The 23520-nt window shown below is 37.4% G+C and overlaps 6 protein-coding genes across 10 annotated transcripts; 3 read left to right on the top strand and 3 right to left on the bottom strand.

The window, feature by feature from the left end:
* Nucleotides 1–123: 123 nt before the first annotated feature.
* On the top strand, nucleotides 124–5658 carry LOC6639816 (polyadenylate-binding protein). 3 transcript variants are annotated; one of them, XM_023181870.2, is made up of 5 exons: nucleotides 124–192; nucleotides 1547–1731; nucleotides 3622–5118; nucleotides 5185–5542; nucleotides 5612–5658. In XM_023181870.2, the coding sequence occupies exons 2-4, from the start codon at nucleotides 1566–1568 to the stop codon at nucleotides 5436–5438; spliced, it is 1917 nt and encodes a 638-aa protein (XP_023037638.1). In that variant the 5' UTR covers nucleotides 124–192; nucleotides 1547–1565; the 3' UTR covers nucleotides 5439–5542; nucleotides 5612–5658. The 3 variants fall into 3 exon arrangements, with proteins under 3 accessions (XP_023037638.1, XP_002062815.1, XP_046865953.1); XM_002062779.4 differs by lacking the exon at nucleotides 124–192 and adding an exon at nucleotides 868–940; XM_047009997.1 differs by lacking the exon at nucleotides 124–192 and adding an exon at nucleotides 1441–1456.
* Nucleotides 5659–8436: 2778 nt separating this feature from the next.
* Nucleotides 8437–10829, bottom strand: LOC6639901 (WD and tetratricopeptide repeats protein 1). The gene is made up of 2 exons (XM_002062780.4): nucleotides 9887–10829; nucleotides 8437–9824 (listed from the first exon to the last, which is right to left on the bottom strand). The coding sequence occupies exons 1-2, from the start codon at nucleotides 10674–10676 to the stop codon at nucleotides 8635–8637; spliced, it is 1980 nt and encodes a 659-aa protein (XP_002062816.2). The 5' UTR covers nucleotides 10677–10829; the 3' UTR covers nucleotides 8437–8634.
* Nucleotides 10830–11122: 293 nt separating this feature from the next.
* Nucleotides 11123–13497, top strand: LOC6639902 (SET and MYND domain-containing protein 4). The gene is made up of 3 exons (XM_002062781.4): nucleotides 11123–11688; nucleotides 11754–12877; nucleotides 12941–13497. The coding sequence occupies exons 1-3, from the start codon at nucleotides 11425–11427 to the stop codon at nucleotides 13275–13277; spliced, it is 1725 nt and encodes a 574-aa protein (XP_002062817.1). The 5' UTR covers nucleotides 11123–11424; the 3' UTR covers nucleotides 13278–13497.
* A 487-nt stretch (nucleotides 13498–13984) lies between these two features.
* LOC6639903 (protein OSCP1) lies at nucleotides 13985–16190 on the bottom strand. The gene is made up of 2 exons (XM_047009996.1): nucleotides 16088–16190; nucleotides 13985–14951 (listed from the first exon to the last, which is right to left on the bottom strand). Exons 1-2 carry the CDS (start codon nucleotides 16149–16151, stop codon nucleotides 14062–14064), a joined length of 954 nt encoding a protein of 317 aa, XP_046865952.1. The 5' UTR covers nucleotides 16152–16190; the 3' UTR covers nucleotides 13985–14061.
* A 993-nt stretch (nucleotides 16191–17183) lies between these two features.
* LOC6639904 (essential MCU regulator, mitochondrial) lies at nucleotides 17184–17948 on the top strand. The gene is made up of 2 exons (XM_002062783.4): nucleotides 17184–17346; nucleotides 17407–17948. The coding sequence occupies exon 2, from the start codon at nucleotides 17458–17460 to the stop codon at nucleotides 17755–17757; it is 300 nt and encodes a 99-aa protein (XP_002062819.1). The 5' UTR covers nucleotides 17184–17346; nucleotides 17407–17457; the 3' UTR covers nucleotides 17758–17948.
* A 1545-nt stretch (nucleotides 17949–19493) lies between these two features.
* Nucleotides 19494–23211, bottom strand: LOC6639829 (longitudinals lacking protein-like). 3 transcript variants are annotated; one of them, XM_023181834.2, is made up of 4 exons: nucleotides 23135–23211; nucleotides 21029–21314; nucleotides 20533–20619; nucleotides 19494–20396 (listed from the first exon to the last, which is right to left on the bottom strand). In XM_023181834.2, exons 2-4 carry the CDS (start codon nucleotides 21128–21130, stop codon nucleotides 20202–20204), a joined length of 384 nt encoding a protein of 127 aa, XP_023037602.1. In that variant the 5' UTR covers nucleotides 21131–21314; nucleotides 23135–23211; the 3' UTR covers nucleotides 19494–20201. The 3 variants fall into 3 exon arrangements, with proteins under 3 accessions (XP_023037602.1, XP_046865950.1, XP_046865951.1); XM_047009994.1 differs by having other exon boundaries at nucleotides 21029–21256; nucleotides 23135–23169; XM_047009995.1 differs by lacking the exon at nucleotides 23135–23211 and adding an exon at nucleotides 23022–23124 and having other exon boundaries at nucleotides 21029–21256.
* Between the last annotated feature and the right edge of the window lie 309 nt (nucleotides 23212–23520).

Genomic DNA, 23520 nt, shown 5'->3' with positions numbered 1-23520 from the left:
TACATATATTTCGAACCGTTTGATATACTCGGCAGAGCGGTTAAGCTGTGTGTGGTTTATTTCGTAAAAAAAAAGAAAAAAAAAAAACTTAAAAAATTTTTTACACTTTTATACCGTGAATCTCGCGCTCTGTGTTTGTTAAAGGCTTTCTGTAAATCAGCAAAGTTAAGTGACTTCCCGGATTAGAGATTGGTGAGTGTAAATAAGGATACACAAGACGTCTCGCAGTTCCTTGTTTGATCTAGAATTTTTTTGTAAATTGCCATTTTGTGTCTTCTGTCAGATGTACTTGACGAAAGGGCGAGAGCTGTCAATTTACAAATAGGACCTGAAACTTTTTTTTGTTTAAGTGATAGTGAAATTAATTTTCAACAAATGGCATGAGGAAAAATTTTGAAAATGATTAGGTTTTTCGCGCTGCATCGATAACAATTTTAAGAGTAGTCAAGTGAAAAATAGTCCTTTTTAGAGGTGGACTGCTTCCATCGATGCAACGGTATTTTTTTTTACTTAAGGACAAAAGTCCTTCAAATAACTGTCCGATATACAAAAAGATAAAAATTTATACCAAGACTAACTTTACGGTCTCATAATATTGCTATTCGCAGATGTTATATTTTTTAAATAAAATGCCAGTCACAGTTTTATTTCACAAACGTTGTCCCAGTGCATCTAGAGCTGGGAGTCCAGCGATTAAAAACCCTCGATTTATCGCACTCTATTAGTGCGTGCGCCTTAATTTCCAACACTGAGTCGAGTAGAGTCCGTTAAAGTGAGCGGTCGTGGACTTGTAGCACACGGCTTATCACATATTTTTTGTGAAGAAAAAAATTATAAAAAAACCCAAAAAAAAATAATAAAAATAAAAAACACAAAAATTAACAAAAAAAATTGTAAAAAGTAGCAAAAATATAAAATTTCGAGCAAGTGTGTTGAAACCGTAAGTATGGATAAAGGGTAATTTTTATGATGAAATGTGGCTGGAGTGTGACGTCGTCGACGTTGACGCAAGATGGCGACAACGACATCGCAACAATAAAAAAACGTGTGCATAAGCATAGATGAACAAAGGCGCAGCCCCAAGAAACTAGGCGGCCAAACGTCATATTTGTTAAAATATATGCCATATAGGCAGATAACTTTTATTAGAAATATCGAATTGCTTATTTGACTGACATTCCGCGTTTGTGTGAGTTTGTGTGCGTATGTGTATGTGTGAGAGTGGGCTATGCATATATGTATATGTATAAATTTTCCAACCAACGAAATGAGAGAAAAAGAAATAGGCAACAACAAAGCACATGCCAGTGTTGCCATGCCGTGTATTTGACTGCTGCTGCTGTCACATGCGTCAGAGTTGCCACACATGCACGCACACATACAAACGAACAACGAACTACAAATCAAAAGCCACGCCGCTTTTTCTTTCTTTTTTCGCCAATTGCCGTTCCATCCGGTTCGTTCCATATCTAGAAGAGAAAAAAAATTATTAAAATGGGTGCAAATATGTGTTTTACTAAATTATTTTTGTCTCTATTTCTTATAGGTAGACCTGATCACCAAATATGGCTTCTCTATACGTCGGTGATCTGCATCAGGATATCAACGAAGCAGGACTTTTTGAAAAATTCTCGAGTGCTGGCCCAGTTCTGTCCATTCGCGTTTGTCGCGATGTGGTTACTCGTCGCTCATTGGGCTATGCTTACGTCAATTTCCAGCAGCCAGCTGATGGTGAGTAATCCTCGATAGGAAAACTGAAATTAACATACGATACGTCAGGGAAATATAATGATGATTGCAACGCCGCTGCTCCCCCTCACCCTCTTTGAGCGCTACCCCCGCTTGAAAGTGAAGAAAACACGTGTGCACACACAGACTGTCGACGACACGCACACAAAGAGAACGAGGCGATGAGCCAGCCATGCACAGTGGTTCAAAGTCCAATAGAGAGGGGGATAAATTTGTATACAAAATGAATCTTGTATTTAATTTATATTTTCACCCAGTGTGTGATAGGAATTTCACTGTTATCATATGGCCCGGGTAGGAAGCACTATAAACAGCTGCCGCCCCATTGTGTGTGTCAGCTGTGGAAGTTTCTAGAAATAAATTGTTATTATATGTGGGTTTAATGTTGTTTTTTCACACAAAAGAGAAAGGCTTGCTGTGTTTTGCTTATATTTGTGCCGACGAGACACGCCCACAAACAGCAGATCTTTTGTGTTGCCAACTCCCTTCGGGTTTGTCATGTATGCAACTAAATTGCGTTTAGAATTTCATATTCTTTTCGAAGCGAAGAGGAAACGAGTTTTGGTTATCTTAGTCGTTTTAATGGAACCTCAGGATCGTAAAAAGAAGTAACAAATTTATCATCTACGAATGACTCGTTTTTCACAATGCGCTGAAATTCCAAAGACAATAGGCAAAACAATGCAAAGCCATGTTCGTTTCATTGAGCGAGATAATAAAAAATGTGTTTTAAATTCAGATATACTAAAATTCGGGAAATAAAACTAAAATTTCATTGTTTTACTTTCACTTCAAAAATCATTAAAATTCTTTCAATTTTATACACTTCCTCTTTGACCGCCTCTGCTCCATTCATGTTGTTTTCGTCTGCTGTCTGGTCTATTCATTAACACTACAAAAATTCTTGTCATGCCACTGAACTCAACAACAACAACTAACCAATCCTACCACTTACTACAACGTTTCCTCTGCTTATTTCTCCATTCATTCATTCCACTAACCAAAAAATAAGCAGAGACAAAAAAGCGAAAACAAAACTTTCACTTGCTGTTGCTTCATGACATTGTTGTAGTTTTGTTGTTGTTTTGGCTTTGCTTTTTATGAAAATTTTGTATTATTATTGCATTTAGCTCTCTTTCTTCTTCCTCTTTCCTTCGCATTCCACAAAGTTTAGTGAACTTTTGGTTTTCAATTTTAACATTTTTTTTTTTTTTTGCACTTTTGTCTATAAGAATTCTGTTTGCAATTTGAATGAAAATTAGATTTGTCTTTAAATTAGATACAAACTTCGCAACTTCTACCCATTGGTTGGTCAAATTAATTTATTTTGATACAACTAAGATTCAAAGTTTGCTAGATCAATGTACGTGACTTACCATGTGAATGGAATTATTCACTCAACTATTTACAGAAGAAGAAGCGTAACAATTTACTCTAAACAATTACCTGCTACAGGGCATCTTCTCATTGGTTAATCAAATTTTACCACAATTTTGATTTGCCTGATTTAAGGAATGCCATAGGAATGTTCGTTTAATACCCTGTAAATATGTGGGACACTTTTGGTGTAATATTTACAGATATAAGAGGCGCTACACATAGATCGGTCTACTTAGAGAATGGCAACTTCTACCCATTGGTTGGTCAAATTAATTTATTTTGATACGACTAAGATTCAAAGTTTGCTAGATCAATTAACGTGACTTACCGTGTGATTGGGCTTTACTTTGATAGCTATTCACAGAAGTAGAAGCGTAACAGTTGAATACAGAAGGAGGGAATAGTATGATTAAATATTTTCCTAATTGGGGTAATCTGCTATTTAAAGAAGTAAAATGATTCTTGAACTAATCACACATTTTCTTTTTTTAGCTGAACGTGCTTTGGATACGATGAACTTTGACTTGATTCGCAACAAACCCATTCGCATAATGTGGTCTCAACGCGATCCTTCACTCCGTCGCTCGGGCGTAGGCAATGTCTTCATAAAGAACCTAGATAGACAAATCGATAACAAAGCCATTTATGATACATTCTCCGCCTTTGGCAATATTTTGAGCTGCAAAGTAGCTCTCGATGAGAAGGGCAACTCAAAGGGCTATGGCTTCGTTCACTTCGAAACAGAAGAAGCAGCCAATACATCGATCGAGAAAGTCAACGGCATGTTGCTCAATGGCAAGAAGGTCTACGTGGGCAAATTCATTCCGCGCAAGGAACGCGAGAAGGAGTTGGGCGAAAAGGCCAAGCTTTTCACGAATGTCTATGTGAAGAATTTCACCGAAGAGTTCGATGATGAGAAGTTGAAGGATTTTTTCGAGCCATATGGCAAGATTACCAGCTACAAAGTTATGTCCAAGGAGGACGGCAAGAGCAAGGGATTCGGTTTCGTGGCCTTTGAGACCACTGAAGCTGCCGAAGCAGCTGTCCAGGCTCTGAACGGCAAGGATATGGGTGAGGGCAAATCCCTGTATGTGGCACGTGCCCAGAAGAAGGCCGAACGCCAACAGGAGTTGAAGCGCAAATTCGAGGAGCTCAAGAAGAAGCGTCACGAATCAGTCTTTGGTGTTAACTTGTATGTTAAGAATTTGGATGACTCAATTGACGATGAGCGCCTGCGTAAGGAGTTCTCTCTATACGGAACCATCACCTCGGCCAAGGTCATGACCGATGAAGAAGGTCGCTCCAAGGGTTTTGGATTTGTTTGCTTCATCTCACCCAATGAGGCCACCTGTGCCGTGACAGAGCTCAATGGTCGCGTGGTTGGCAGCAAGCCTCTCTATGTGGCATTGGCTCAACGCAAGGAGGAACGCAAGGCTCATCTGGCCTCCCAGTATATGCGTCACATGACCGGAATGCGTATGCAACAATTGGGGCAAATCTTCCAGCCCAATACAACTGGAGGTTTCTATGTGCCCACAATGGCGCCGGGACAACGTTTCTTCAGCCCCCAGATTGCCACACAGATGCGCAATGCCCCACGCTGGGCCTCCCAAGTGCGTCCCGCTGCCACCGTGCAAAGCGTCCAGGCTGGCGCTGCTGCCGCCGCAGGTGGATTCCAGGGAGCTGCCGGAGCAGTCCCCGCACAGTTCCGTCAAGCTGCCGCCGGAGCACGCGGTGCCCAGCCCCCCCAGGTGCAGGGTACACATGCTGCCGCCGCAGCCGCTGCAGCCAACAATATGCGCAACTCTGGAGCACGCGCCATTACCGGACAACAGTCTGTTGCCGCTCCCAATATGCAGATTGCTGGCGCCCAGATTGCCGGCGGAGCGCCACAACGTGCCCCGAGCTACAAATATACCGCCAACATGCGTAATCCCCCAGTACAGCAAATGCAGCAGGCCCAACCAATGCCGCAGTTGCAGGGCAAAAGTAAGTTAGCCCCCGAAAATGTACTATCAGAACTCTTATTTTAATTTGTGTGTCCCTGTTTTGCAGATCCCGAGAAGCTTATTGCTTCGCTATTGGCTAATGCCAAGCCACAGGAGCAGAAACAGATCCTGGGCGAGCGGCTGTATCCGTTGATTGAACGTATGCATGCTACTCTGGCTGGCAAGATCACTGGCATGTTGTTGGAAATTGAGAACTCCGAATTGTTGCACATGCTTGAGGATCAGGAGGCCCTCAAGGCCAAGGTGGAGGAGGCTGTTGCCGTCCTACAGGTGCATCGTGTCACAGAACCGGCTAACTAGAGAGAAGGAAGAGAGTAAAAGAAAAGCTCGACCAATAAATAACAACAAAAAGTAGAAATAGAAAAAGCGGATGAAAAAATGAACACTCGACACCCAAAAAAATTGTAAGTTAAAATCAGGCCCAACTCTCTTGAATTACAGTTTTTAACTATATCTTTTTTTTCGTATTACAGTTTTTTCCTCTTCACTTTCAAATAATTAATGAACACGTTCGCCAAAAGAAAAAAGAAGGATTTTCAAAATCAGCAGAGGATGAATGAACAAAACGCGTCGCGCGTTTCCTTTACTTTTTAAATTCTTAATTTTTCAAATTTTCACCTACACACTGTCACCCAACCAGCGGTTCCAAGCCCCTTATTTTTTCATTATTATTGTCTTACATTAGTCAATTTTCACTTTTCGAGCCTTCGAAAAGATAAGAAAAAATCATTTAATTTCGAACGCATTTACGCAAAGTTACACACTAAATCAAGGGAATTTCCATGAAAAGAAGTAAATCATTATAAAAATGGAGAAGGAGATTTGAATGATAATTTAAAAAATAGAAAAGGCGATAAAGAACAATAAAAAGGATGCATCAAGCAAATGCAGCTTAAAATAGTTATAAAAAATGAAGAAAATGAATCGATACAAGAATTACCATTACCGCCTTTTTCTCTTTTTTTAAATATGATTTTTACCTTTTCATATGCATATATATATATATATATATATATATATATATATATAGTTAGACAAAAAACTATCTTATGTACTACTCTCACAGCAATCACCATATATATATACATATAAAATTGTGTTACATTTTAATTTTTTACATAACGAAAAATGTAAAATCAAACAATTTATCTGTATTATGCCGAAAATTTGAAAAACACGAAAACATCAAAAAGAAAAACAACTTAGGAAAAACGCGAAATAAAAGCGAAAATCTATCGAAAGCTGAAAAAATAAGAATTAAGCGATATTGTGTTCCATCCCCTGCTCCCTCCTACAACCCCCTTTTTCCAAACACTTAAATTTTTCTTTGACAACATGTAATTTTTTCTCTTATTTTTTTTTCTTTTTGTTCTTAAAACATGAAAGATTTTTTAACAAAGAAAAAAAAAACACAAAAGTAAAAGAAAAAAATAAAATACAAAAAAATTGCAAAAAACGTATAAAATATAAAAAACGAAAAATGTAAAAGAAACAAAACACAACAACAAAACTGAAATGAAAGCGAAGAGCAGTAGAAGATGAAAGAGAAACGGAAAGATTGTAAACCGCAAGAATATGAAAGTCAAGTTTTTGCTACTTTTGAAAAAAGGAAAAAACAGAAAGAAAAAATATGTTGAAAATCAACAAGAAAAGAAATTTAAAACAATTTAAAAGAAAACAAAAAAAAACAAGAAAAAACATTACAAAAAAATTGCAAAATCTATGTAAAACCTAAAAAAAAACACACAAACTACAACCAACAAACATATATATATATATTATATACACATATTAAAAACATCAACAACAAAACACATATATAATGAAACAGAAGAAACTAAAACAAAAATCAGAAAGTTAATAAAGATTGAGGAGATAGGAAACGCTAAAGCGTAAAACAAACTTATGATGGATGAATAATTTTCGATTCGTAGAAGAAGCGAGAGCAACAAGATATTTTTATGTTGATTATCCAATTTATATTGAAAGTAAACAAATAAAAATCAGAAAAACAAAATAAAAGAGAATGTAATGAATGGTAGGTGAAGCCAGAACGCCACGTTTTTTATTTGCGTTCAGAGCCTTTTGTTATATATGAAAAAAAAGAAAATAAGAAAGAAAACAGAAAATGGAAGAAGAATAAAATACAAGAACTAATGTTTTTACAATACAACAACAACCAATGCATAAAAACAGATATATAAATGAAAATATAACTCCACGCACCGCCCACCGATCGCCGCAGCTCTGCCAATCCCATCCAATCCGTAAGTGGTGGTTTGGTAGTGTGTGTGTGTGTATATGGGTCTGGGTGTTTGTGTGTGCGTGTTTGCAAAAATTCATATTTTTTTATTAAATACAAAAAAAAAACCAAGCAAAAAAATGTAAAATCTTTGAAAAAAATTGCAAAAAAACCACTTTATATTTGAAACAAAATGAAAAAAAACAACAAGAAAATTAAAAAAAAAATCTATATAATCAAACCCGGAATTGGATGAAGAATAATTATTGATGGTAAAATTTTAAAGTATTTTGCTGAAGAATAACAAACAAAAGCTGAGCGAAAAGAGAAGAGATGATAGAAATGAAATAATACCTTTTAATTTTTATCAAATAACACCCTATTATATATATGTATATTAGCTATAGCTGGATATATGTACCATTAATTTGTATAATTCATGAAAACAAAAACCGAAAACAAAACAAAGAACATAAAATTGTTAAAATGATTGAGGTAAAAGAAACTGTAATAGGGCGCTCCGAATCCAGCAGATTTATACACAACCTTTCCAAAAAGTAAAGAGAAACAACAAATTTAACTACAATAAAATTCCACTTCGGCAAAAAACATATTGTGTTTGATTTATTTTTTAATTATTGGGGGCTTGTCTACAATTGATGTTCGATCTCGAAGGGGTTGAAAATAAATGTCATAGGTTCACGCCTAATTCTAAATTAAGATAATCATGACATCACGCCACATAAATTATCTAATTGGAATTATGCAACATTCAATCAGAGAACGTGAATTTCTTGATCTTTTATCAACAAGGTTTGAGCTAATTTGTTTCTATGCAAAAACTTGTTACTAAGCTAGAATACAAAATACACATAAGCTAATCTAAAAGCATTGCATTTCAGATAGTTGCTGGAATTAAGGCATCGGATCCTCTGCGACAATTAAAATAATGTATTCCCAGCAATTATAAATTGGTGTTTGCATTGAAAATTCAAAAATTCATATTTTATTTTAATTTTTTGTTTTTGATTTATACAATCTCTACAACAACAGATATCGGTATCACTTAATCTTGCTTTAATTTTGTATCGCTCGCTAACATCGCATTTTCCGTTGAAACGTTCAACAAAATGAAATTTACGACACTCTTAACATTACAATTAGACTATATAGTTTTTGATATTGCCAGATTTGGTAGGTGTAGTTATAGTTCGATCATCAAGATCGTTATTCTCTCTGTCTATTAAAAACATTTCAATTATTAAAACAATACGCATTGGGCGTATTTAAATCAAATGGATCGGTACGCATCTTTTGCTGATTATCCTCAACAAAGCCTGTGATATCGGCAATGAGATTTGATCTCTCCGATGGACTGGGAGCACAGGGAGACCAAATTTTAATATCTTGATCAATGCCGCTGGTGGCTAGCATACATATGCTAGGATGAGGTTGCACACAATTGACTATGGCGCTGTCCGCGCGATAGGCGGAGCATATTTTGCCCGTATCTCCCTCCCAGATATAGAAATTGCCATCGTCAGAGCCAGCCACAATGAACTCGCCGTTGCTGCCCAGATAGTTGGCTTCTTTAATATCTGTGGTGATATTACAATGGCCGCAATAACGTTGCATATAATCCTTGGAGGCCGAACGTAAAGCGAATTCGGCATTTGAAAAATGTCGATTACGGTAAACTCCTTCATCCTGTGGTAGAAATTCGAATGCCGATTTACTCGCTCCCTGGTCATTTTTGGCATTCGATTGTCTACGATTCTCCTTGATGTCCTTGTTCAGCATCAGCACGCCATGATTGTTGGCAAAGCTGGGAAAGCGTTGTATTAGCGCCTGTAGACACTCATCAGCATCCTGTGGACGATGCAGCTCAAGCAATGCACGAGCCAAACGGAAATGGGCCTTTACATAGCAAGGATCTAGACGCAACGCGTCATGGCAATCCCGCAAAGCTGCATAGATATCACCGAACCAGCCCCGCCGCATCAAAGCAGTAGCTCTATTGAGATAGAGAACTTCACCCTGCGGGTACTTGGCCAAGGCACAGGAATAGGCATCGATGGCGGCCATTAATTTGCCATTTTGAAGAAATTCATTGCCCTGTTTTTTATGCATCTCGATGCTGGATGGCAGCCAATGGCTTTTATGTGATTCACCCTTTCCTCCAGTCTCTGATGACTGATGGTCCTGCGGCACTGTGTCCGTCGACGCCTCTTGTGATGCTACTGGTGGTGCTGGTGGTGGACTATAAAAAACTGGTGGTCCGGCATTATTTAAATCATAGCGATAGATGTGTTCAGATCCCATATTGACCAGCAATTCGGTTCCATTCTCATTAAAGGTGAGATAAGTTATAGCCCGGGGATCATGGACAATAATCGGCGTATTGTTCTTAACAATGTGACCAGGAGCATAGTAGGTGACAGCTCCTAAAAAAAAAAGAGATACAAAATTAGATTTATTGAACATTAAGGGTAGATATATTTTGTACCCGTGGCATCTGTAGTGTCCTGAGATGTTGGCAACTTGCGTCGATCATAGATCCGAGCATATGCATCATTGGCGCCCACAGCCAAATATTCAGTACGTCTTGGATTTATGGCCAAACATTTGGCTTCCGTTGTGGACTCCACCTGACTCCATAGACTTATTAAACGTACTCCATTGGCACGTTCTTCGGTACGACATTGATGAGATTCCCTCATATCCAATTGCAATATGCAACCATCTTCGCCCGCTGACCAAAATATATATGGCGAGTCCGGGGCAGTGGCTAATCTCTTAGCTCGCATCGAATGGCAATTACAGGAATATAAAGTTTCATTCGGATGATTGATATCATAGACATAGATAAATTTATCGGCTGCACAAGTGGCCACAATATTATTATTATGCTTGGGTAGAAATTTCACCGAAAACATATTCCCCAAATGTTTAGTGTTTAACGTAAAGACTCGTCGACGTCTGAAAGGATCCCAAATCATAACTTTGTAATCATCCGATCCCGAGGCCAGCCACAGGCCATCTGTTGTGAATTCCAAGCAATTGACACATCCTTCGTGTCCCGTTAGAAGGGTCTCCAGCTCAATCCTATCTATGTAGGCAGCATTGCACTGCAGGCGACGACGCACTTGCTCATTGACCGCCAAATCGTAGCCAAATTGCTGACGATGCCAATGCAGGGCAGTAGCATTCAATGGTAACCTCCGGTAAGTTGCGCCAATTCCATTATTCATCTCGATCTCACAGTGATAACGAGACATTATCGGCGGCGGGGTCATCAAAATTTTTTTTTTCCTCTTTTAGTTCTCGTTTGCTTTCGGTGATTACTTCATTTTGCATTTAGCAAACACCCCGCTCCTCTCGCTCCTTCTCTAATTAATATTGAATAAAAAACAAAACGAGGAAATAAATTTGATTTACGTTTCAATGTATTTTAATATCTACGTGTGTAAAGTTTTTTTTTTGAACGCATCAAGAGGCAAAAGCCTCCTTTTGTATACCCTTAATAAATTCTTGAATATGACCGAATCGATATTGTGGCAACAAGCTAAGAGCTTAGTGAATGTTATTTATGTGGTAAGGGTATTACTAAAAAACAGCTGTATTTACCAAGCGTAAGATGTGTGAAAAATGTAACGTTTAAGTAACTCACTGGCGCTCTCTAGGTAAAGAGCCCAGTAGGAACGGAACACATGTACCTGGCAACTCTCCGCATTAGGGCTACCATACTTTCATATAGCTAGATGCAGACACGGCAACACTGGTACTGGTTGCAACAAGACACGGTATTTGGAACTAACAAAAACTAAATTATCTGTGAAATTACCAATTTGTCGGTCCACACAAGGGGCAAACACAGGGACGAATACACCGTGCATAATACCGAAAAGAGATAGACCCTATTTGTAGCGGCCTAGACGCAGAAACCTCATCACAAACACGAGGGGGACGAAGGTACGCGTGGAATTGAACCGAGCCGGAGGCCACCAGAAATCTAATCCTTGTCTCCAAGAGAAGAGTCCAATAATGGATGTATACGACGTGAGCGATGATCTTGTGAAGAAGCTCAATGATTGGAAGCTGATTGGGATAATTTCTGGAAAATTTCGAGAGCTAAAGGAGAATTACTCCAAAGTTAATTTTGTGGAACATGCCCTGATTGACTTTAAATACATGGAGAAGATCTATTTAAATGTGGTCATGCGGGAGGATAAATCGAATAAACGAAGCGTTGAGTTCCGTATGCTTGGCAATGAGCAGTTCTCATTGAAGAATCGCAAATACTTTCAGGTAAGTTCCTCCACGATAAACTCAATGGATCCTCCATGCTTAACCCCACACTCTTCTATTTTTAGGCACTGGAACTGTATAACAAAAGTATTTGCTTTGCAGAACCGAATTCAGAGCATTTGTCCATAGGTTATGCCAACAGATCGGCAGTATTGTTTGAATGGAAACGCTATCGAGAATGTCTGGCCAACATAGAGTTAGCACGCAAAGCCAATTATCCAGCCCGACTGAGCCACAAGTTGGACAAACGTGAGCGTGATTGCCAGCAATTGTTGGATCAACAGCAACCTGATGTCCAGCCATATGAATTTAAGCTAGGATTCGAACCCCATCCGCAATTACCGTATGTTGCCGATTGCCTAGAGTTAAGGGAATCCCCGGATGAGGGTCGTTTTATTGTGACCAAACAGGATTTGGTTGTCGGCGATTTGGTGGCCATTGAGCAACCGTTTTGTTCCACCCTCCTACCACCCATGCGCTATATACGATGTGCCACATGCAAAATGGAGAACTATCTGACCCTCATACCCTGCGACAGTTGTTGTTCGGTTATGTTCTGCTCGGAGGAATGCAAAACGAAGGCCATGACAACATTTCATCGTTACGAGTGTCCAATTATTGATTTCCTTCATCGAATGTTCAATAAGATTCATGGCATTGCGCTGAGGACTACATTGGCTGCCCTTGAATTGCATTCAAGCATTGAAGATCTGATGAGCTATTGCGACAAGCCCGAGAATCAAGACAAATGCGCATTTGACCTGGATTATGGCCAATTGACGCCGCAAGAAAGTTACCGGGCCATACATGGCCTGGTGACGAATCAACATCTACGCTCGGTATCCGATCTCTTTCAGCGCTCGGTTGTCTGTGCGGTGCTAAAGCATTTCATCATTGAGTATACACCGCTCAAGGAATATTTGGGCGGAGAAGATGGACGAAATTTCTTCACAGATCTATTGTTTCGACACTTGCAGACATCACCCTCGAATATGCATGGCATTGATCTGGTCGAACAGGTGAACGAAACGAAAGACGATCAGACGCATTCATCTGGGGCATATGCCTTTCTATCTCTCCTAAATCACTCATGTGCACCAAATACTTTGCGTATATACGAGGGCACGAAGGCATATCTTTTTGTGCTGAGACCCATTAAGGCTGGCGATGTGCTCTATGATAATTATGGGTTAGTTTTAATTAAAATTATTATCGATTCCTGACTAAAAACATTTTTTCCCCCATTTTTTAGCGCTCACTTTGCCATATTTAGTAAGAAAGAACGCCAGGAGACTCTTTCCATGCAATATCGATTTAATTGTAAATGCGAGGCCTGTGAATTGGATTATCCCACGTTTGTGCGTATGCCACGCAAGGCAACAGTTCCTTCTGTCAATGATGATCGGGATATGAAATCGTTGGGTGCCTATAACTATGATTTTGCTGCTAGCAATTATCGCAAATACTGCGATTTTCTCACACAATATGCCGCTGCCTATCCGTGCGAGCAAATTAGCACCGCTGAGGAATGCTTGAAAATGGCATTGCATATTATGATGGATGCAGTGCCTCTTAAGGCGAAAATGTAATCTGTTCAGACCTGTCAACAAGGCGCAGCACCTAGCACCCACCACACCCCCAGCCACTCCGCCCCGCCCAACCATTCACCTTTAAGCAAACATCAAGAAGCACGGACACAAAATTTGTTTTTAAAAAATCTTTTTCGCCCCCCTCCCCATCGTGTCTTCTTTTCTCTTTCTTAAATCTTTGTAATTGTACATTTCCCTATATATATATTTCGGATTATTATATCATTTCTTGTTTAACAATCACCTTATTCTTCAACAACCCGCAATACACACAAAAAGTCGATAAGCTCAAAATTTCTAATGTCTTCGAGAAAAAAAAGAAAACATAAAATAAAAGATTTTTGTAATTATTTTACAAAGCAAAAGCAAACAAAAAAAAATACAATATTTTCGAACTAAAACAAAGCTAACTTTTTTATAAATTTTTATTGAAATTGTTATAAAAACAAATGAATATTGATTTGATTGATTTGAGCCGATATCAATAATTTGGGGAATGCAACAAATACATCAACTTGAATAAACTTAAAAATTATAAGCACTATTATGCATGAAAAAATAATTTAAATTTTGTTAAGAACTTAAATTACCTTAATTCTATGACTAGAATATTTAACACTATAACTTTTCGAATAATTTTAGTTGCAATTGTGAATGAATTTGCAATTGCAAAATGCCAAAATATTACAAATTAACGATATACGTATTTTAGTTGCATTCCCTAATTACATTCTAATCACAATTTTGGTGTACATTTTTAAAACAAACTTATTGTATGCCTTTTTTATGGCATTTGACTATATAGATCCAAAAGATTTTGATTCAGTATGGATCCGTTGCTGTTGCCCTTAACCAAATCACCGGACTCATTGTTCTGAACTTGAACAAACTCACAACCCTTTGAGGTATTACTGCTACTGGCGTTATCCTGTTTTTTAGACGAATCTGGACCGACATCGAAATCAAAATCATCAAACAAAATATTATTGAATGTTTGTTCAAGTTGCTGTTGAAATTGTCCCGCGAAAATCGGTTGTAAATCTTCGCTAAAGGATTGATTTATATTTAGTTGGGCAGCCAATTGATTCATACTATTCGATTCCGTTTCACTTGTCTGCTGCTGATTCATTTGGTTGGCACTCTTGATATATATATTATCGCCAATGGACATTGCATAACCGTTAAAATAATCTTGATCCACATTGGCAATGAAACTTCCATCCATCGCCTGAAATCCCAAGCGTATTAGCAATGATATTTTTGTATTAAAACATTGTAGCCAAGCCTTGTTTGTGTTGTATATGGTTAACTGCATCTCTTCACCACAGGCATTCCAAAAGTCCAGGAGAGTATTCTTGGTAAAATCAATTAGCATATGTCGCTTTGTATCGGGATACAGTTTATTAATCGAATCCAGATGACGAAATGTTATTTCCAGTAAATGAAGCTGATGTCGGGAAACAAACAATTGCCACTTATATATCATTGTCATCAGGCTCCACAGCTTGTCCATGGAGGAGTCATCGAGACGCATTAAAGAACAGGTGGCTATATCATTTAGCATAAATTTGCAATGTTCGGTGGTCAGAACTTGGGCATTACGATGGGTCGAACCACTAAGCAGGGAATCTATAAACTTGGGCTCAAGTAAAACACTCGTTACATCGTGTATAACTGCAAAGACGTAATGGTTAAATATAGTTTAAGTTTTTAACAATTTTTGCATGTTATCGTTAATAATTTGGAACTTTCTGTCAAATTATTTGACTTTATTAAGACCAAACCCGATTAAGATAAACGAATCAGAAGTAATTTGGTAGCCCTGCTGACTTTGGTACATCACGCATTAAGTAAATAAATTTTAAAAAATTTTAATGCCCCAAATCAGTCCAGTCGATCAGACTAAACTTCAGCTAATGCAAGAGATGTAAATCGAAATGATGCAGTCCTCGGTAGATGAGTTGTCTAAGTGGCCCAGTCATTTAGTCAACTGAACAACGAGGATCCGGGTTCGAATCCCAGGCTAGTGTATGGATGTAGTGTTCGTCTAAGCCGAAGGCCTTAGTTGCCAGTGCTTGTAAAATGTAGTTAGGTTGATAGTTTATAACTATATCCTATACTTAAAATAATAATAATAAAATCGAAATGATGTCGGATTTATATAACCGCATGACGAATATATGGCACAAAAAATGTATTCCTCCACGTTATTCGGAGTCGGAGTCGGGTGAATTGTCAGTCAGTGGCAGGATGAGGAACTGATGAATAAAATGTTGATAACAATAATTCAAAAAGTTGCAACATAACGTGATATTTACGATGCCCATGATCAAGGCGAAATTTTCGCGGCTAGAAATGATCCGGCGGAAGTGAGGAACGATCATTTCTCTTTATGGAGGCGTTTGAATTCAAAAGGCAATGCTATTACCTCAGGCTGGGGACAGGCACCCCAACATGTAAGTAATGTGACAATTCTTAAAAGGAAATAAACTCATTGCAATACATTTTTTTTAAACTGACTGAACTGGCTGAACTGATTACTACAATAGATGTTTAATATTTACGAAAGATTTTTCCTGTTGATTAAGGAATACCAAGTAACGGCTTATCAGGCGGAGTTCCTAATAAGAACTAAACAAGAACAAGAATTCGAAGCATCCTTTTAAAATTCACTTCACACAAGAGGTTTAATTTTACTGAAATCAATTTCTAGAACATACGGACATAGGAAAGAAGCCCGACAATTTGTTTTTACGTTTACACTTCGGGCCTTCTTAAAGATATTGAAATATTGGGGCACTAAAGCAAACCTTGAACCGATTTATCAGCTGCTATACGTTGAGCTTTCAATCTTTGATCTATTACATATAACATCTCACAGCCCAAATTGACTAAAATGAATACATTTGCACGAGGATTAAAGTTTGACATTTTATTTAAAAAGGATACACTTTATACTGCTTGCGTTGCTGGGAAAGTCGAAACTAAACTGAAACTGAAACTCCAAAGACGGCACGCAAAGCTCAAAAATATTCACACATACATTTAGTTTATTCGATTTTTCGTTTCCATGCTTAGAGGACCCACACCAAGACCCCTTCAAGCGATTGTGGGTTAGCGAGGGGGAGGAACGGGAAAGGGGCTCGGTTCCTGTTTTATATGAGCCCCGCGGCAACGTCTTTTTTAGTGCAAACAAAAGCAACCGACAGCGACAGACGACAAGCGACGTCTATAATTATGGCAGCCGCAGGTTTGGTTGAAGGGGGGATTTTTAGGGTGTAAACGTTATTGATTGAGGTCGTTTTTTGTATTGCAAAATGACAATTATTATGGAAATTATGAAAGCCCATTAAAAAGTTTACATACGTGTCCTTAGAATTTTTAGAGCCCGATGGTGGGGGTGGGAGGGGAATGAGTGTGGGCTTCCAGACAATTTGGCGGGAAAAGAAGGAGAAGAATTATGGCAGCTTTATGCTAATAGGCAACGCATTGTTGTGGTAAATAAACGCCTGCATTGTCAAGGGTGCACCCGGTCGACGGAAAAAGGAAGCCAAAGCGGAAGTTGCATTGCGTGCAATTAGGCCTTAACGGGGTTGCTGGGCCATAGAAATTTTAAATTTTGAATTAACGCCCGCAATCTAACAGTGTGAAGGCGCTGCCAATCTGTTAAAAAACTTACTCACATTCACAGTCTGTGAGTAATTTTTCATGCATATATTAAACTCTAAAAAGTATTACAAACTTTTTAAATTAATAATTCATTAAAACTGCAGTCTTGAATTAACGTTTTGTGTTACACGATGTATGTCCCGCTGCATTGTTCAACACTTTTTGTTGGTCACAGTGAGTAAAGTGTGAAAATACAGAATATCACTTCACGGAGCGACATCCATTGAAAGGGTATATTTGTTCAGTCAAAAGGCTCCGAAGTACACCACGAATTTAGCCGTTTAAGTGCTTTCTTTATTTACTATAAATAGATTTCGACTAACTTTTTGACATTCGTAGATAAAACTACTAGCAAACATTTAGTTAACTGCAACTTTAACCTGATATTGATTTTTACACGGTATGCTAGGGCGATCCTTTACTGGCCACTTAACCTCAAGAGTGTTGTTTTTATTTTCAGTGTGTTTGTGTGTGTCACCAAGTCAATTTCCTTAAAATTTTAGAAATAAAGATGATTGTTTCTCGTTTGGGATGTCCTCTCAATGCTGCACTGCAGCAATTCACTCGCCAAGCTCCATCCCGATGCAATAAAACCAACCTCAAATTCCTTAGACGTCAGATGTCAGGAATAACTTATCGCAGTGGAGCCTTCAAGCCAAAACCTGATGAAATGCCATTTGGTCTACTGGCCATCATTTGCGCCGTAATCCCGGGGCTTTTTGTCGGAGCTACTATCAGCAAAAACGTTGCCAACTTTTTGGAGGAGAACGATTTGTTTGTACCATCCGATGATGACGATGACGAGGATTAAAGTGGATTTTGCAGTGGGACCCAACCCGTTCTAGTCGGAGTCGGAGGTGCACTTGACTTCTCCTTAGCTAGAGGAAAACTATTTATTTATCTATGTAAATTGTCCTAGCAAATGTTTTATTCTTAAGTCCTTTTTGCATTTGATCTGCATGTATATTATATTTGACTTGAGTATCGATACTTTCAATACGATTTCGAATTGTGCGAATTGTTTTTGCTTAAACAATACTTTTTATATTAATTTGTCTCGACGAAAATCATTTAATTTTATGATTGTTATAGCATAAAATAAAGTTTATAAATTTATTATAAAGCAAAAAAAAAAAAACCAATAACGCACATTAATGTTATATAATGTGTGTCTGGGTATTTTTTAAAAATATTCATGCATATACATACATATATGCGAAATATGTAGGAAAAATTATATTCTGAGTATATATGTATAAAAGTTTTTATTCTGGGCAAAACAATAGTTTATCCCTCTCGTTGAATCTGTCCCACTTGCAAATGTCCGAGATTTCAGATATGGTCGAGCAATGCGAAATTGTTTCTCAATCAAATTCTAAGCGGTAAGTAATGGCAATTGCTAGAGATATTTCTCGAAATTTTAAATATGTGTGTAAATTCTCCTATCTGTCCATAAGTTTCCGAACAATTGGGTGAATCTTGCACGCTTCCGTGTTTTGACTCTGGACTACAATAAACAGGATGAGTTTTCCAAATGCATCTGTCGTTTGACTCTTAAGATTCCTTAATATTAACTGCAATAATATCAAACGATTGCCTTCGGAAACGGGTTAATCTCACTTTGTTAGAGACCTTTTGGTGCAATAATACGGGTCCAAAGGAACTCCCAGGAGAAATGAGAAATGCCTACTCTCGGAAAAAAGCAAATAAATTGATATTGTAGAAAAGGTTTGGAACGGTAATGTACAAAATGATTGTTCATACTGATTTCTAAAATCAAACAAAATGATAAATATTTTTAAAACAATTTGGTGTGGAGTTGTCAACTATTCAATATAAAATTAATCCAAAAATTATAATTGTATGTGTATAAAAACCTATCATTTTAGATTATCCCAAGCCGAAAGTTTTAAGATTGATTCTTTCATTTGCCAGAGAAGTCTTTGATTGAACCAATGATCTATTAACTCGATAGGCCTTTTTAAATTACACAAATCCTCGATTTTTTGTGTGATTCAATTTTTCAACAATTAAATATTTTTTGTTTTTTGGAATTATTTTTGTTTATTTACCGTAGTTTTATTTAAATCTATGCTCACATGTATACATATACATACATATAAATATTTTACTTTATGTAATAATATTCAAGTATAGTTCTTATATATTTTTTTTTCTTTCTGAAGGTTTTTTTTTTTTGCATTTAAAAACTACGTAGAATTGTTAGCTTCACTTGCAACATGTTGTGGATTCAGTAAATGTTGCCCTCTCTATTATGTGTGAGAAAAAAAAAACAATTATTATAAATGAAAAATGTTGCAAATATTTCATGAAAGTTGACTCGAAAGAAGAAAACGAATTAAAGTACAATTTTTGTTGTTTGTTAAGTATGTAAGAAATGAGGGGGGCCTGGAAGGAAAGGGAAGAGATGTTATGTTGGTAACTGTCTGGGTGTGTGTGTGCTTTAATGTCTCTGTGTGTTTGTGTTTTGGGCGGGAGGGCGTGACATGTTAGTGGCTTAAAACTAACTGAATGTGTTTTTTATAATTAATTTTTTCGCCCATTTCTCAAGCGGATACTCTCTCATTTCTTGTTTAATCTTCTTTGTTTAAAGTTCTACTTGCACATTTCACACTATATTTATAATTATCTTTATTTCTTTAATTATTTTTCATGAATATGAATTCTTGTTTGTGTTTTTGTTTTTTTAATTACTTTACAAAAGTGATTTTGGGTTGAGGGGGATGGGTGTGGGGTTTCCTTGTTTTGTTGTGGGTATTTCGTTATTTAGTCCATCGACAGCTTTTGCCCTCTTCTTTCTATACAGATTGTTTTTCTTTAGTATTTATGTTAAGAATATATTACAAACTATTTATGCAGAAAATTAAAACGGTTTAATATTAGGAAAATTAAATTGCAAAACATTTTGTGTTTTCTTTCAAGGGTCGTCTTAATTGAGTAGTTGAAGAGATGCGTCGGCGTCGGCTGTGTAACCATTTTTTTTATATAACTTTACAGGTTGAACTTATATCTTTCTCTTTTCCCTTTTGTTTTTGTTTAAGTCAAATTGTGTTTTTTATGTTTTGTTTTGTTTCTGTTTATCCTTAACTTCTTCACATTTGCTCTGGTTGGAATTTTGTTTTTTTTTTTTGTTTGTTGTTTGCATATAAGTTTCTTAAAGTTGATTTTTTTGTTTATGTTTTTGTTTTTTCTTCTTTCTTTGTTAATTATTTGTTATTTTGATAAATCTCATCATCAACCCTCCCGCTTTATAGAACTGGGTGTCTCTGCCAGGCCTTTCACTTTAAGGCGATCCGCGGTCTTCAGAAATGCTGGCAGTTGTTCTTGGGATACATTCACTTCGCCGGCATACATGAACTCTAATATAGCCTGGAGGTGTATATAGGAGACGTCCTTAAGTATAATAATCGGGTGCTTTGATGGATTTTCCTGTAAATAAATAAAAAGCAATCAGGTTTTTAATTCATTCAGGCAAAATATTCTCTGAGTTCTTTAGACCCAATATCTCAATAGGACATTATTTTAACTGGTCTTCAGTGAATAACTTGTACAGCTTTGTACTTACCTCCAGAAGCGCCTTAAAATAGGGACTGCAGGCAGATAGCACCATTTTGTGGGCTTTGCAGGTTTGGCCCTCACAGGCGAGTGTTACCTGTAAGTGAATGAAGCAAAAATCCCATTGAATGAAGTCAATAACATTTGTAAATAAAAGAAAATCAAAGAATTCGTAACGAACAGAAAACATTTCACAGGTAGAAACCTATGAACCGACAAAATTTTAAAGTCAGGTAGAGGTTTTTTTCAAATAACCCCTAGAACAGGAGCGGATTTAAGCAAATTGTTTTAGGATAGAGAACCAGAATACAATAAAACGATTTTTCTGGGCTTTTTAGGATTATTTCTTTAAGGGGGTTCTACGGTGTGTAGTAGAAAGAGATTAACAATGTTTTCGTAGCATTCATTTCAAAATTTAGAATTGGGAAGGAAATTGCATATCCCTTATACCGACGACAAAGGAATTTTCAGACACCTCTTCTTTTCTACTCTCTTGGTTTACTTACATCTGTGAAACTCTTCTCATCACGCAAGTGACGGAACGAGGTCACCATATTTGTTTGAAAATCGTTCCATTTTAAAAAGAACTGTTGATCCGACGACATCATGTATAAGCTTTTTGTTTGTTTGCCTCTTCTGGGGAGTTGTTGTTTGTAATGGACGTTAAAGAAACGCCAAGTCAGGCAGGAAGCCGATGTTTAATTTTGATAATTGGCCGAAAGGGTTTTCCACTACTTTAGAGTTTAAGAGTAGTTATTGTTTAGACTTGTAGCTTTAATCACTTCTAGTTACCTGTAAAGAATTAAAATTTAAATTAAAGAGTGTGAGAACTCCAAAAGAGAACAAAAAATGTTGAAGAAATTATTTACAAAGTGTTTTTGAAAAATTTCAAAATTTAATAACAAATAACATACAAAAAACATTATTCTATTTGCCGCGCATGTGCAACGGCTTATAACTTAAAGACAACAACAACATGAAAATGGAAATTCATGGAATGTGCGAACTGGCCTAACTGTGTGTGTTTGTTTGTGTCTGTGTGTAGGAGCGTTGGAAAATGTCAAATGTGCAAGCAAAGCAGCAATAGCCAAGTAAAGGTTAAACAAAGCTCGCTGCCCTGAGAGTGTGTCTCTATCTCTGTCTCAGACTCGAAAACTCTCAGTTGAATGCCTTTCACTTTTCAAGGCGATTTCTGCATTTTTAGTCATTTGCTTTGCTTATTTGAATGTGCGCTCGTCGCACAGTGACCCCAAGTGAACTGAATTTGTCTGGGCAAGTGGAACACAATTTTAAAATAATGAGTATATCGGGTTTTGAGGCATTTCAAACGCTAAAATTTTTCGATTCGAATTGAATATTCTAATTTAAAACGAAATTCATCAATTTCCTAGCCAAACTAGCTGAAATATACAATTAGTTCATAGTGTAAAAAATACAGAAATTTTCGAGCAAACGTTAACATTCGTTCTTGTTCCACTGTACATAGACAACATGTGTTAAGCTCCATACACCCCCCACCTGACTCCATCCTGCCATCGGCCTATCAAGCAATGTTGACAAGCCATATGCTCTACACTTGCGCCGGCTGACGTCTTGCACATATGTACCACACACAGATTGCGTGGGCGAAGTTAAAGCCGAAAAGAAAAATATATATGTACATACACTTTTTTTTAAGGTAAAGTAGAAGTTGTAGGAGCTTATAAGTTTACACTCCTCTCACGCTCTCAACTTTCAACTGCCGTTATGATTTCGCAATTATATTACAACAACAGCAAGCAAGCAGCAGCGCCGCGCCGACATTTACTGGAAATTTCAACTTTTGGGCTGGTGTGTGTGTGTGTTTGTGTGAGCGTGCAACTGTCTCGCTTGCTCCTAAGCGATTAGGGCTTATCTTTTCTGCTGTCGCTGCACTCTCTCAGCCTTCATGCCTCCTCTCTCTCCCACTGTTGCAATAGAAAATTCAACAAAAATAACTAAAAACTTATTATGTCGAAATGTTTGTCTACTTTGCCGTTCTATTTTATTGATTTTTTCACCCACTACACACTAACTGCAGGCCATCAAGTTAATGGGTTTAATACTCAGAGTGAGTTTTTAGTTTCAAGACAACAACAGAGAGACGAGAGACTAAAAACTGAGCGAGCAAACGAGCGACGAGGAAAGTTGCAACATCCACAAAATATGTATGTACGTTGTTTCGGAGCGTTGTTGTTGTTGTTTGAGTTTGCTTTATTACTCAATTAAGCAATGAAATGTTTTTTTGTACTTCTGTTTATGCAAATATTATTGTAAAATGCTGTTTAAAATTGGGTCGCGCTTCGATTTACTTTGTTTCATTTTGATACACATGCATATACAGTCACACTCTCACATACAAAAAGGCAAAGGCAGACACATGCACAGACACAAACACATACATATACACTTGTGTCTTTTTCTTCACACACACACGCACACTTTCCTAATTACATTTGGTCTCTAAATCTGTACTTTTACCTCGTAATCTAAAGTTTGTATAAATTACAAGTCGTGGCTTTGCACATAATTTCCCACTACTCTTTGTTTTATTTAAAATACACACACACGCGTTTTTTTTATTTAACACTCACCTTCTGCTTTCGCTGAACGCTGCTTTCTTTTTTCTCCTCTCGCCAAACGATTAGATTAGAGATGAGCATAAGCACCATAGAGTGTTTTTAAGGTAACGAGTCACCAGTGCAGCCAGAATCTCCTAAGCAAAATTTGCTAAATTTGGAGAGAAGAAATGTTGTGATAATTGCCGGAAAGGTTTCCAACAATACTGTTCGACCGCTTGACATACATATGTGTTTCTATATTATATATTCAAATTTAATTTGCATCTGAGAGTATATAAAAAAATGGCTATAAATGGTAAAAATTGTTTGTGGCTAAATAAAGTGCAAAACTAGCAACACTGCGAGTCACAGTCACGCTAGTTCACACAAGCAGCCGCTGTGCAACACTGAATTAGAAA

The sequence above is a fragment of the Drosophila willistoni genome, assembly GCF_018902025.1.
Source record: "Drosophila willistoni isolate 14030-0811.24 chromosome 2L unlocalized genomic scaffold, UCI_dwil_1.1 Seg196, whole genome shotgun sequence".
NCBI classification, from domain to species: Eukaryota; Metazoa; Arthropoda; class Insecta; order Diptera; family Drosophilidae; genus Drosophila; species Drosophila willistoni.
Note: the sequence above shows the minus strand (reverse complement) of the source record. Positions and strands in the feature narration are given on the sequence as shown.